General features: G+C 48.1%; 1 protein-coding gene across 1 annotated transcript in view; it reads right to left on the bottom strand.

The window, feature by feature from the left end:
* Positions 1 to 5,140: 5,140 nt before the first annotated feature.
* Positions 5,141 to 15,477, bottom strand: part of Ascc1 (activating signal cointegrator 1 complex subunit 1) — an 83,038-nt gene continuing 72,701 nt past the window's right edge. The window contains 1 exon segment of the mRNA XM_032888401.1: positions 5,141 to 5,496. Within this exon segment, the coding sequence (XP_032744292.1) occupies positions 5,380 to 5,496 (117 nt within the window). The 3' untranslated portion in view covers positions 5,141 to 5,379.

Genomic DNA, 15,477 nt, shown 5'->3' with positions numbered 1-15,477 from the left:
ATTTAATACTAACAATACAAAATCGAGAACCTTAATTTTCTAATAAAAATGCCCAATCTGTTTCCCATCATTCTCATTTCTAAGATGTTATAAGTTCAAAAAGATAATTGCACAAAGATACTCACTTCAAAATTATCCCTGCCAAGCATATCTAGAAACCAATTCACGCTCATTTGTGACGTTTGCTCTTGGTTGTCAACCTGACTACATTTGGAATTGACTAAAACTCCAGTGGCTGGACACACCTGCAAGTGGTTTGTTTTTTCCTTAATTAAGTCATTTGAAGTGGCAAGACCCACCTTCCATCTGGATCTTTTGAGGTGAGAAGACCCACTGCCTTTTGGGCAGCCTCTGTAAAGGACAGGAAGAAGGGAGCTCTTGCTCTCTGCCTGCTCGCCCCTGCTCTCACTGGCAAGTCCATTCCTTCACTGGCGTTTCTTTGGGATTCTGTTGAGTACTGAAGACAGCTGAGACACCCTGCCTCGTGGACTGAACTACTGGGCTCTTGGATTTCTCTTTGGTAGACAGCTATTGTTGGGTATAGCTGTAAGTCTGTAAGCCATTCTAATAAACCCCATATAGATTCTATACAAGTGTATGTATATATTCTGTAAGTTCTGTTCCTCTAGAGAACCTACTAAAACACCATTAACCAATCATCTGCTTGTTAAATTTAAAACTGTACCAACAGCTGCCCCTGTGTTGTGTGAACCTGTACCCCCAGGATTTGGGAGGGCTGAAACAGAAGGTCATGTCCACACAGGCAACATAAGACCTGCCTGGGTAACACGGCAAGCACCCACCTCAAACAAAACAAGTATTTACAAAGAAGTACTACATGGATATTGAAAGCGAAGTAGCTCCCCATCTATTGAGAGTAACATGAGTGGATGGGGAGAGCTCATCTGGTTTATGCTCTGGGCTGGGCTGGAGGCCAGTGGTAGAGCTCTTGTGTATCACGTGACCCGAGGCTGCAAACCCTTCCCAGCTGATCCTTGTGTCACAGTGACAAACACCTGGGAGGACCTCTGAGAGCTACTGTCTCTGCTGTTGGAGGGTCCCTGCTGCTTTGGCTCCGGGGCAGCAGAGCACATCACAGTGAGAGAGGCAGAGGGGCCTGCTTCCTCAAAGCAGCTGGAAAACAGAGAGCAGAGCCTGGGCATCCCACTGTCTTTTTTAAGGACACCCCCAAGTGCCCTTAGCTCCTTCCGGAAGGACCCACTTCCCAAGGTTCCATTCCCTCCTCATAATGCCACTGGTTAGTGACTAAACTTTTAAACACATAGCCTTGGAGGAGGAGCGTCCAAACCACAGTAGTCTCATCTGCGCGACCCCATAGGGAAGACAGCACAGCGTTATACGGTTTTTAACCTTCTGGTCTCAGGAGGCTTTTACACCAAAGTACTACTGAGGACCCCCGAGAGCTTCTGTGTGTGTGTGTGGAACAGGCATGCATTGGCATTTAGTATGCTTGAAAATAAAACTTAAGAATTTAAAAATACACTTATTTAAAAATAATCTCATCTTACATTAATAAAACAATGGTGTATTATATGAGAAACATAAATCCCTCACAATTAGGGGAAAAGGGGGCATTGTTTTCCATTTTTTTCAAATCCCTTTAATGTCTGGTTCAAAGGAAGGCAGGTAGTCTGAGAGCTTCTGCACCCAGCAGCTGACTGTGAGGGCCGCCATAACAAAGTGCCACAGACCCAAGGCCTCTCAACAGTCAGTTTATATTCACAGTTCCTGAGGCTCCAAGTTCAAGATCAAAGCATTCGGGCTTAGTCTCTCCAGAAGTCACTGTTCGTGCTTGTAGGTTAGTACCTTCCACAGGGTCTCCCAGGCCCTTCCTTCCTCTGTGTGAATCCTAGTCCTGTCTTCACTTTCCTCTTAAGGTCTCCAGGCCAGTGGGGCTTGAGTCCACCCTAATGGCCTCACATGTCACTTAACTGCCTCTTTAAAGGCCCTGTCTTCAAAAACAGCAACATGGAGGTCCGGGCAGGACACAATTCCTAACAGCAGGTAGAAAAGAAAATCACTAGCACGAGTCCAGAAGAACTGAGAACAAAACGGGTCAGTTAACTTCAATGGGTTCTTCGAGAACCCACAATAAAATTAGTCTGGACATCACAAACCCCTCCTAAAAGGTTCTGGGGATCCTGGCAATCCAAAAACTAGACTTTGAGACCAAAGGCTTCAGGCAAAAATTTTAACCTTTTAAAAAAAGATTTATGTATTTTTGAGTGTCTGTGTGCATGTGACATGTATGCATGTCAGTGTGTGTGTGTGTGTGTGTGTGTGTGTGTGTGTGATGTAGGTGCTCACAGAAGCCAGAAGAGAGCCTCATCACATCTCCTGGAGCTAGAGTTTTAAGCAATTGTGAGCTACCTGACCAACCTCAGGACCTCTGGAAGAGCAGCAAGCACTCTTAACCACTGAGCCATCTCTAGCTCTAGATTTCTTAATCTTGTTAATCCTCAAGTTAAAAAGTAAGGATGAGGGGTTGGGAATTTAGCTCAGTGGTAGAGCGCTTGCCTAGGAAGCGCAAGGCCCTGGGTTCGGTCCCCAGCTCCGAAAAAAAGAACAAAAAAAAAAAAAAAAGTAAGGATGAGGGTGGTGGTGATGATGGTGATGGTGGTGGTGGTGATGGTGGTAATGACAATGATGATGGTGACGATGATCATGACAATGATGATGGTGATGATGATGATGACAATGATGACCATGATGATGACAGCAATGACAACAGTGTCCAGTGCACTGCTGGGAAGGCTGAGTCATGTGCAAATACATGACCAGTAGGCGTAGTCTGTTAATATTAGTTACTACTGTTTGTACAAAAAAGAAAATTATTTCTCAAATTTGACCAGGTGTGGTGGACATGCCTTTAATCCCAGCACTGGGGAGGCAGAGTCAGAGTCAAACAGATCTCTGTGAGTTCAAGGCCAGCCTGGTCTACATACCAAGGTCCAAGGCAGCCAACCAGGCTACACAGAGATACTGTCTCAAAAATCAGAAGCAAAAGAAAAGATAAAAATTAAAAATAAAAAAGAATCCTAGTTCTACTGGCATCTACCAATATACAAACTACTACAAAACACACAAATCCTCATGTACATTTCGTTAGTCATCACGCTGTCAATCCTGTCACCTCTGGGAAACTGCCTAACGACACGGCGCCTCCCTAACCATGAGGTATGTGCTCATGTGTGTAGGGAACAGAAACCCTGTGCTCTGATAACGATTCTGTCAAGAACTGAGAATCTGACATATCACACAGGCATAAGTCATTAATACCTGACACCCCAAAAAGTTAACAGACAAGGCCACCCGACAGCGGGGAGAGAAGCTCTGGGGAGGAAAGCAGGGTCAAAGTAAAGCCCCGTCCTGTGGAACACCCCAAGGTGAGCAGCAAGTGGGAGCCCTTTGGGGAAGCAGGCCCTGATGCACTTACGAGGGATCCTTGGTAAAAGAACGGTACCCAACACACAGTCACCGTTCCCAGGGCATGGACAGCGGCCTGGGAAGCTCGTTTATTTGCACACGGCCTGTGCTGTGCCATCTCACAGAGAAGCACCACCTTTCCACAGCACCGTGATGCACCACAGAGTTCAGGGACAGGCTTCACAGAAAGGAGGGCTGGAGGATGAGGAATGAGGAAAAAGAAGCCAAGGATGAGGGGGAGGATGAGGGGGAGAATGAGGGGGAGGATGAGCCAGGAGGGAGGAGCACAGGCTGGAGCGTCCTCCTCGTCAGTCAACTGGAGGCTGAAGGAAGGGCCTGCTGCTGTGGTGCTGCCAGGCTCCCGATGGCCAACGCCGCAGTCAGTCCCCGTTCTCCGCTGCTCTCCTGGGAAGGAACCAGAGAAGACTGGGATGCAGCAGAACAGGACTCCAACACTGTTACAGCTTGTTTGTTTTAATGTTTGTTTCTTTTTATTTTATGTGTTATGGCTGTTTTGCCTGCATATATATCTGAGCGCTATTTATATCCCTGGTCTGTAGAGGACAGAATTGGATGTTGGATCCCCTGGAACTGGAGTTACAGAATGTTGTGAGCCTCCATGGGGGTGCTGGGAATCGAACCCAGGTGTTCTGGAAGAACAGTATTCTTATTTATACCTTGGGGTTCTTTTGGGTTTTGGGGAGAGTTCTTGGTCTCATCTATCCCAAACTGGCCTTGAACTCTCTATGTAGCCAAAGCTGACCTTAAACTTCTGATCCTCCTGCCTCTGCCTCATACGTGCTGGGACTACAGGCATTGGCCACCAGATACTACATAAATACGTGGTGCTGGGGACCTCACCCATGGTCTCATGTGCAGTATTCATGTACTCTACCAACTGAGATACACCCCCAGCCACCCAAATACTTTTAGGGACTAAATTGAGAATGAAAATGGACAGATCAAGCAGTATAAATGTAATCATGACTGCTAAGGACAGGACTGTGGCCACACTAAACCAAGCCAAAGGGATTGGGCTCAAGCCCTCCTTGTACCCACGAGCATCTCAGCAGACACTGTGGACCTGGATGACCATCGAAAGGAACGTGGCGTTGGGGGTTTGGAGGGGCCTCCCAGGACAAACAGCATCTGTCCTAAATGTGCTTCCTATTGCTAAGATGAAGACCATGACCAACATCAACCTAGGTGGGAAAGGCCTGGCCTCCTGCTCCTCATGGCTGTCCCCTGCTTTCTCATACAGCCTAGGGCCACCTGCTCCTCATGGCTGTCCCTGCTTTCTCATACAGCCTAGGACCACCTGCTCCTCATGGCTTGTTCCCTGCTTTCTCATACAGCCTAGGACCACCTGCTCCTCATGACTTGTTCCCTGCTTTCTCATACAGCCTAGGACCACCTGCTCCTCATGGCTTGTTCCCCTGCTTTCTGACACAGCCTAGGACCACCTGCTCCTCATGGCTTGTCCCCCGCTTTCTCATACAGCCTAGGACCACCTGCTCCTCATGGCTGTTCCCTGCTTTCTCATACAGCCTAGGACCACCTGCTCCTCATGGCTTGTCCCCTGCTTTCTGACACACCCTAGGACCTCCTGCTCCTCATGGCTTGTTCCCCTGCTTTCTGACACAGCCTAGGACCACCTGCCTGGGGCTCACACCACGTGGAGCGGGCTGGGCCTTCCACATCAATCTTTACTCAAGAAAGCACCCCACAGGCATGCCTACAGGCCAACCTCATAGAGGCATTTTTGCCACTCCAGTTCCCTCCTCCCAGACGCCTATAGCTTGTATCAAATCGACAGGAAGCTAACCAGCACATCATCCGAGTTCCCACACCCACACCCCAGTGACTGAAATGAAGCCTCTCTTCTTCACCACCTTAGGAAGACATTCATTTCTAGTGCTTTCTATACCCATGTCAGGAGAAGTCAACATGTCCGCAGGAAGCATAGTTTCCGAAGTTGTCCACCGTGAACCTCTGGGAGATGTGAATAGAATTCAGCTTCAGGGAACCAAAGTAGAAGTTCTCAAATGTCTGCAAAGGAAGAAATCAAAGAGAGCTAGAGATGAAAATGTTCACTGTCCCTTCTGCCTTTAAACACCACACCACAACACCCAACCTCCCCCGCCCCAGGTTTTCCCTCGGTGTTTATTCTGAATAATGATCCTAGAGAGGAGGGAGGGGGTGGAGTGAGAAAGGACAGCCGGTTCCTCTTCATTAGTCCTGAAGTCTCCCTGAGAAAATGCACTACGGAGGAGGGCTGCAAAGTCAAAGCCTAGAGTTCTCTACCCAGCAGACACGCCAAGACCACATGGTAAAGCCTGGGGCTGTGCGCACTCACAGGCCTTGACAACGGGTGTCTGACTTTCAGTTACTGAGTGAGACCCATGAGTATCAGGTTTTCTTAGGGTGACCTAAAATAAAAGCCTTCTTGTCAACAGCTAGGAGAACTGACAGTGTGAGCTCGAGATGGATCCCAGTGTCAAACACGATGGGGACAGTGCAGTAAGGGACACTTGGTGCTCAAGCGCAGAACACTGCCAGAGAACACTGGGTCTCTCTGAGAACTCAGGCCAGCATCCTCTAGGAATTGTCCCACACTGCACTCTTCCGCCCTGAGTGCGGTCAAGAGCATCAGTGGGAGGGACGAACCTGACCTTGTAAAGATACATTCAGAAGGCACAATCTGAAATAACACTGACATTCACCCCAGAGCTGAGGAAGGGCTGGCAGAGAGCAGTCTATGGCCACGCCACCCTGAACTTAGCCTAGCTCATCTCAGAAGCTAAGTCAGGCCTGGGGAGAACTGGGGTGGAAGGACTGGCTTCCCTTCAGCTAGGAACTGTCCTCTTTACAGTCAGAAAGAACCCAAGAAATCCTTCCTTTTCCCCTCTGGTCCTGGGCTTGAGCTGAGGGTTTCTGCATGTGCTCCACCTCCAAACTATATCCCAGCTCCAAGCAGCCTTTCCATACAAGTACCCAACACCACTGAGTAGACGCTAAGGGTGGGGCGATGCTCTGCACACTGGCAGCTGTCTCCTCACTTTAGCCCAGCCCCCACACTCACGAACTCCTGGCGCTGCCACCTCCCCTCCTCCTGCAATTAGTGGCCTAGAAAAATGTCTGAGGTTCATTAAAAGCTAACTTTACAAAGTCCAGTAAATATTGATTCTTCAACATGACATCAATTTGACCCCAGAGGATCTATGTGGAGGCTTGAGCTGCACGCTCTTGTCTTTTTTAAAGGAGACCAGCCCTCTCCTGCACTGACTTACACAATTAACTCTGTTTCCTGGCTCAGGCAGCCTGTGCAAACCATATCCACTCTTGTAAAAAAAAAAAAATCGAGGCTGAAATAGTTATCTGCTAATCCCTTTGCTGAACATTAATTTGAAACGAAACCCACGTAAACAAGACTGAAAGATTTACAGCTTTGCAAACCGAAGCCCTCTAGGTACAGAAAATACGTAATAACCAAGAAACAAAGGAGGGACAAAATGAAGCCATCGGGAGCTCAGATGTCCTACAGGTTACTCTGGAAGGACTTTGAGTCCTCTACCTCCTCTCCGTCCACAGTCCCAAGTAAAGGAGGTATCAGAGCAAGGAGCTGGAAGTGAGCCACCCACGCTGGGCTTTTCCTCTTACAGACCCCGGAGACATGACCTGCCCAGGGGAATCCTTTCTACACTCAACCTGATGAATGGAAATCGTGCGTGTAAGGTAATGAAGTTAGTTAGGCGTGATTCCAATGAAGTACTTAGGATTAGCAGGAGAGGGAACACACATGCTCACACTCTCCAAGGCCAGTGCAGGCTGTGAAGACAACTCATGCAGGACACCACCCACCACAACTACCTGTGTGGGATAAAGAAAATCATAGTGAGCAGAGACAGGGAGACGGACAAGCAGAGATGCCTTTAAGTTGTCATCTATTACTGAGGACCAGGAGTTTCTTATGGCGGCTCTAACATCTCCCTGTTCTCTACGTCTGGCATTTACTTTACCTTCCCAAGTTCCTGCATGTAGATGTCTGTAGCTCAGGCTAGCCTTCTTTATAGCCTTTCCTACCTTGGTGTTCCTGTTCTCTGCGAATGCTTGGAAAGACTTTAGGACAGATGGTCAAGCACCGATTTCTCACCTATTTTATTCCTTAGTCACTGATATATTTTTAGCATGAAGCCTTGCTGTTGGTGCTATCAATTATTTCTAGTGACTCATCAGAATATAAACCCTGTGGAAGGAGGAACGGAGTCTCACTATATTCTGTATATGCTGTAACAGAACCTAGTAGTCTACACGGGACCAACGAATATCTGCTGAGTCAAACCTCCTGCTACAGACCTGTCTCAAGTACACAGAGGAGACAGCATGACGCGTCTATGTATACACTGGAAATCTGTCAAGAAATCCCTGAAGGGGACTTACGGAAACTTGTATCACCTCTAATTATGCTGGGAGTGGGAAGCATATCTCAATTCTAACTGGCTGTCAAGAAAAAGCCTAGTCAGTATGGAAACTTACTGACTCTGTTGGGTCACTCTGTTTCTTGTCTACTGGGAACTGGGTTCTGCTCCTGGCTCAGTTGCTGATGTGGGCTATCACGTAGCACTGATGGTCAGGAAGCCAATGAGAAGAGGGAAGTGCGGAGGCTGTGACTATGGTCATACCAAGACTCCCTGCTTGCTTGCCTCCAGATCTGACCATGCTTCCCTGTGATGTGGACACGCATTTCTACTCCAATGAAAAGCTTACCTGGGGCCAGGATGGACGTACACACCTGTAACCCCAGCACTCAGGAGCCTCAGGCTGGAGGACTGAACATTTGAGGCTAAGCTAGGTGACTCCTGTCTCAATAATACAGACAAAAACAAAAAGCCTCTACAGCAAATGTTAAGTGTGTGGTGAGGGTATGGGCACTGTTGTCTCTGAGTCTAAATCATGTTGTGATCGATGGACCCCATTGCACCGCTCAGAGAGCGTCTAGAGCTCATGGCACCGCTCTAGAAGGCTGCAGCCGACCTAGCGTGTAGTTCTGGCCACTCTACACTTTCTAATCTTGATGGGAAGAAGCTCAACCTCACATCCCAGCACCTATGAATACCATCAAGCCTGCACCAACATGGTGATGGTGACTCTCTGAGACGTCAGCCAACAAAACCCTTTCCAACTGGTATTTTGGGTTGGGCACTGACTGTAAGCAAGGCCACACAGAGGAGACCAGAAACGAGCTGGACCTCGGGGCATGTAGGAGACAGGGTATGGGGCTCAGAGGCAGAAACAAGTGTGGTGAGCAGGGCCAGGCAGTTTAGATGTTGGGAGGGGTCCTGAAAGTTACAGTGAAAAAAAGACTTAAGGAGAGATCAATAGATTACACACACACACACACACACACACACACACACACACACACACACACACACACACCCAGGTCAGGTTCACAAGCCAGAGAAAACCCACTGAAGGTCTTCAAGCAAGCTGGGGAAAGTCTATCTTGAGGAAATTAGCAGCTGGATGCAGGAAGTCACCTCAGCTGAGACAGGAACCTTGGAGAGGCTAGAGCAATGGGAAGAAGCAGAAACCAGGGACAGAGAACCTTCTGGGTGTGGAGAGGACACGGAAACCACTATAAGCAGGCACAGGAGGGTGTCAGAGCATTTCTGAGGGGAACCACTCTTGTCTGGCCTCCTTAGGCGCCTGCACACCACACATGCCCACACACAGACACTATGGTTGTGTCTCTAGTCTATAGATTGTGATCTATATAGACATGATCCCTGGAGCACTGTTAAACACATGGAAGCATGTTACCATAAAGAGCTTTACAAGTATCCACCTTTTAAAACCAAACTATTAGTCTTCACATATTAGGGAAATGAAGCCTGTTATGAATTACAAGTATGCCCTGGTAATGTGTTTGTAAAAAGTTGTTGGTTGTTTCTTTTGACTTTATGACAGTGCTCACTTGTCCATTTAAATTGTTATGAACTCATTCGCGACAGATTTTTAAAACAGTATCCCTACATCAAAACAAGGGTATGTTAAAAGACGAAGCTGAACCGTAAACAGCATCAATAGTGACAGCAGCACCAACGACTACAGAGGCCAACAGTTCCTGAGCAGGCACCACAGGCTCCTGCCCGCTGCATCCTCACAGCTCGAGAAGCAGGAGCTACACTCACCCGCACCTACTGCTCAGTGTGAGTGGAAAGGCTGGGTGACTTGACCACGGGCACACAGCAAGTGATGGGTCCCGGACAGGTCACCTCACACACAGCACTCTGCATTTAAGGGAACAGGATGCTTTCTTTTCCTCCCATGGCCTTCTCCCCTGGAGTGGGTCCTAAGATACTCCCTGGAGAGACTCACACCTTGTGACTGACTGTCCACACTCAGAAGACCGTGACTACAGGGCACAGAGGAAGCCCTGAGTGAGGAAGCCCTGAGTAAATGTGTTGGCATAGGCATGTCCGGGCCAAGGACTGCATGCATAGCCTCAGCTCAGAAGGAAACCTTCCTGGGGGACCAAACTCAAGCAGCGTGCCAACGATGTCCACTATGGCTCTCTCTCAAGACAATACCCCTGGATACTGACAGCCTGAAGAATGCTCCCCTACAGTCGCTTTCCTACCAGAGTAGCTGAACCTGTCCCCTTAATCCAGCTGTATATCATAAACCAGTCCTCCTTATTTATATGTATGCAACAGCCCACTGCCATGTTCAGCTGCACGCAATAGACCACCGCCATGTTCAGCTACATGCAATAGTCTACCACCATGTTCAGCTACATGCAATAGCCCACCGCCATGTTCAGCTGCACTCGATAACCACCCTGTGTTCAAGTCCATATAATAAAACGCTGAGACCCGAGATGCTGAGGCCCCATCTGAGAGCACAGTCTGCCCAGCTTTCTGCTCCTATGTCTGCCTTTTTGCCTTTTATTTTATTTTTGATTTTTATTTTTTGACAGGGGCTCGCTGTATAGCCATGGCTGTCCTGAACACTCTATGTAGATCAGACTGGCCTTGAACTCACAGAGACAAAAGGCACTCTCTGTCTTTTCTTCACCTTCACTGCCCTCAGTCAGTCCAACTCCTAAGGCTCCATTAAGGACCCAGTCACATCGTAGCACCAGGGAGAAGAAACTAAGAGTCCTCACTATGTCCAGGCAGACTTTTTCATGTTCTGAGGGCAGCATGGCGACTGGTTGCCTGTAGAGCTTCATCTGTACCTGATGCACACAGTTCTGGCCTCTCCTTCCCTCCTCTCCTTCTCCTGGCCCAGAGGAACTGCGTGCCAGCTACTCTGGGTATGCAAGGTCTCCACTGAGTTTCTGTCTTCTGTGACTTCTACAATGTGTGAACGTATCAGATCTGTGCTGTCTCCCCAGTAACCCAGTCACTATCAAACTTAAAGATTAAACTCTTGAGGGAGGGAGAGAAAGGGGGAGGGAGGGAGAAACCCCCCCCCCGTTCATTGCCATCTTGCCATATTCTTTTATGCTCCACTTGTGTCTCACATGGCCTTCCACTCTATCGAGCGTAAGAAGAAAGACAGGTGTATACTCCGTTCCTGAGGCTCTCGTGTTATATACAACTTGGACAAATGTGTGCAATTTCCCCTTGTTAATCTGCCTTTTGTCACCCTGCCCTAGTCTGGTACTGCTTGCCTGACCCAGCCTGACCCAGCCTGGACTTCCTGTCTAGTCATGTGTAGCCCTGAAGGCACGATGCCCCCAGTCCACAGGCTGCCCTCGGGTGTGCGGCCAAATGAGTGAAACTCAAGATGGCTACCAGGGTGAGCACCTGCACCATTCCGATGCTACCTGCATGCTGATGTCACATTCCACAGACAGACAGTTGACAGATGACACGACAGCAGGAAAGAGCCGGAGACGAGGAGGTGCCCAAATGCCTGGGCGACCTTGACGGGTACCCAGGAAAGATGAGAACACTCCTCCCCTGTATTAGCACACCCCAGTCCTTCATACCTATGCCTAATGGGTGGAGAGGGAGGTGAACCTGTAAGTTGACCCTCCAGTTCTCCCATTCTTGACTAAGAATCTGCTCACTCACAGCTGAATACAGTTCTGTTACTGGCTCCTCATTCCCCAGAGGGAAAGGCTCCAGCTCGGTAATGGCCTAGTGATCTTTTCCTGCCGTGTAAGGTAGAGAACTGAGGCTCCCTTCAGATAGCCATTTAATCCCTTGCTGTGGCAGCTTCTTTAAGAGAGAAGGTCTTGGGAAGGCCTAGCCCAGCCTCCGAAAGCTAAGGCATGACTTGCACAAAGATCTCTTTCCCTGAACCTGTTTTATGGGTCAGGTGACTGGAGCTCAGCTGAAAACTTTTCATTGAATTCTGGGAGAGAATGAGAATAAATGAACCAAATTGCTCCCCTGAATTCAGTGCCTAAATGAAAAGGGAGACAGGAAAAAAGCTCAAACTCTGAGTTCAAAAGCAGCAGGAAAAACCGATTGTTCATGAGGGGCAGGAAGACAGCGCATTCTGTTGTTTAGAAAATAAAATATCTGATGGGAGATTTTAAATGAAAAGGTCCAGTCAAAGAATTCCAGTCCTGTGCTGTCCTCCTCCTGTTTTATAACAACCCCGGGGGTTCTGAATTCTCGGCATCAGCTAGCACTTTCCTGACACTGCACAGCTCTGTGCTACGGGAGTCCCTGTTGTTCAAAGGAACACGATGACCAGCTACGGAGAACTATGGCTATATGGGGAGGACTAGATGGAATGTAAGCCTGCCAGTGTTTGTGTTCTCCACGGACAGCAATGAGGACGGACTTGGATGCTCTAAGGGGAAGCTCTCCTACCCAGGTCAGGGAGGCGTTTGGAAACCAATGTACACACCCTGTGCTATGAGTGTAAAGGGTCAGAAGGAAACTAGATTCTTGCAGGCAGCATGGTGTATGCCTTCAGTCCCAGCTTGGGAGGTAGAGGCAGGTGAATGTCTGTGAGTTTGAGACCAGCATGGTCTAAATAGGGAGCTCTATGTCAGTCAAGGCTTAAAAAGGTCAGTAGACTAAAAACTCTAGGTCAGTAAGACTAAAAACTGCCCAAAAAAAAGACAAATTCTTTAATGTGTGTTCATGTGTGTTGGGGTGACTGTGTGAATGGTCAGAGGACAATCTCAGCTGGTGTTCTCAAATATCATTGGGTTTTTGTCTTTGTTTTTTGAGACATGGTTTCTCTGTGTAACAGAGCCCTGGCTGTCCTGGACTCACTTTGTAGACCAGGCTGCCCTCGAACTCAGAGATCGGCCTGCCTCTGCCTCCCAAGTGCTGAGATCAAAGGAGTGTGCCATCACACCTGGCCTTATCATAGGTTTGATTTTGTTTTCTAAGATGCGGTCTCACTCGTGGTTTGCAGATTAGAGTAGAATGGCTACCCACAATGCCCAGGGATCCGCCTGCCTCTGCCTCCCAGCACTAACATTGCAAGCGCACTTTACCATGTTGGCCTTTCCAAATGTTTTCCAGAGACTAAGCCGGGCTCCTTATCTAAGCTAGGTGAGCCACTCTACTACTGTACTAGACCCATGTACTTTACATTCCTAGTGCAAACTAAGTTGTACTTCTATCAGCTGAGCCATTTCCCCAGCCCAGAAAACCTTTCTCTGTCACCAAGTAAAGACAGAATTGAGAACCACTGGGAAGAAACATGTTACGGTCAAAAAACCAAGGGTTTACAGTGGGATTGGTGGTGCACACCTTTAATCCCAGCACTTGGGAGGCAGAGGCAGGTGGATCTCTGTTGAGTTCAAGACAAGTCTGGTCTACAGAGTGAGTTCCAGAACAGCCAGGGCTATATAGAGAGACCCTATTTCAAAAACAAAATAAACCAAAACTAAACAAAAACCCAAGAGTTCTCTGATAGAGAACTCAAAGTTAAAATGGAACCCTCTTAGCCAATATCATGACACACACACATCTGTAATCCCAGCACTGGGGAGGGAGATGTAAGAGACTGCAGGTTTGAAATGAGCCTGGGCTACATATAGCCCTGTCAGAAAACAATTCCAAGCACCCTGCTGCCCTACGCTCTCCTGCTCTGTGGAACCACTATTTTGAGTTTGTTTCCTCAGGAGAGCACAGGGGGAAGTATTGATTTCTAGTAACACAGTGGTTTACACTGGAAGGAAACAAGTGGCAAGACTGAAGGGCTGACTGTGGTCATTTTTCCCAGCATTCACCTTGGACCCGCAACTCCTTCCTCTCAGTCTGGTGACATAACCATCAGACACCAGGAGAGGCTTCAAAACTGAGACTGGAAATCTCCGAGAGTGACCACAAGGTACAGAACTAAAGGAAGGCCGGTCCCCAGCAGGGAACAAGCCTGCCCGGCTTCCTGCCCCTTCTTCACTCTTAGCCAGACTTTACTGGCTGGCCCAGAGATTCCTCTTCTAAGAAAATGTGCTTCTCATGCTGGATGGACTTAGTCAACTTGACTGCAGTAAGAGAAAATTCAGTTTCAAGGTTTGTAATGGAAATGTAAAAGAGTATAGTGGGAAAAGGATGTGATTACTGGTTGGGTAACTTACCTAGCATGTGTGAGGCTCTGGATTCAATCCCCACCAGGAAGGAAGGAAGGAAGGAAGGAAGGGAGGAGGGAGGGGAGGGGAAGGGAAGGAAACACACATCATGTAAGTCCTATATAGTTGTTGTGGGTACCCATAAGTTAACTAACTTTTCTAATGTACTTGGTCCAATTGTAGACGAGCTGAGTGGTTGTACTGACGTGAGCAGTTGAGGTTGTGCTGGTCCCTCCCCTAAGGGAGGGTGCTTTCTCTTGTTTTCACACGTGTGACCAGACTTCTGAGGCTCGTGGGGTGTGTGGGGTGGGGGTGTGTGCTAAGGAACACCAAATGCACGACACTTTGAAGCTCCCCCAGTGCCCGACTTTCAGACTGTTTTACCAACTTCTACTTTTACACAATTACCCTGTTCACAGATCACAGCAACAGTAATGGGACTATCTGATACTTGATCTGAGTGCTTGCCCACCCACCTCCCCACATGGGAAGGCAGGTAACAGGATAACTGAAGACAAGCACTTTGAGCTCCTTGGGAAGGCACTCCCAGTACAAAGCTTAAATAACACCTTTCATCTAAGATCTAAAAGTGCCTTACAAATCCCAGCTCATTAACCCTTCAAAAAGTTGTTGTGATGAGAACCAGAGCTGAACATAATTGTTCTCACTTAAGAGATAAGAAACAGAAACAGCCTAGGACCACTGACTCGATCTAAGAGCTCCTAGTACCAGGCCTAGCATACTGGCCAACAGAAGGCTGTGACCAAGAGGCCTTGTACATGCTCTTGGCAGAATAACAGATCTGTATCCAAGAACGCCAACCTGGGAGGAAATTCCACCCTTCGGCTGTGCCCACATGTTTCAGGCTCTATGGCTTGACTATGAAATGCCCCCACAGTGCTCAGCCCTGAGTTGGTGGTGCCCTTTTGGGAGGTTCTTGAGACATCAAGAACGTGGGACCTAGCAGGAAGTTTGTTACTGGACGCGTGCCTCTTGCTTCGCTCTGCCCTACCCACCATGCATTGGGCCATCTCTGCTACCACCCTTTGCTGCCATAATGCTTTGTGTCACCATGGTCCAGAGTCAACAAAGCCAAGTACTAGTACTGAAGCTCTGAACTGTGAGCCAAAAATTTATTTATTGATAATAAATACATACATACATATATACATACATACCTCCCACACGTTGTTCCTGTCTTGTACTGGATTGCAGTGGCGATTTAAAACATACATACACAGTTGACACTGGGAGCCCATTGCTCAGATTCACACTGTGCTTTAGAAGCTTTTGGACTGTTTTGTGGGGAGGGAATTTGAAGTGTTTGGAGAAGTAGGTCTAAAAAGCTTAGATGCTAGAAGCCTGCCTGGTACAATGGCTGGTTCTCTAAGAGTTGGAAGACCAGACCAACAGACAGGAACACCTTCGATGGGAACTACACTGGAAGCCATTAGTGATTTTTAAAGTGACAGGCT

The sequence above is a fragment of the Rattus rattus genome, chromosome 18 (genome assembly GCF_011064425.1).
Source record: "Rattus rattus isolate New Zealand chromosome 18, Rrattus_CSIRO_v1, whole genome shotgun sequence".
Lineage (NCBI taxonomy): Eukaryota > Metazoa > Chordata > Mammalia > Rodentia > Muridae > Rattus > Rattus rattus.
This window is presented reverse-complemented; position numbering and strand designations above follow the sequence as displayed.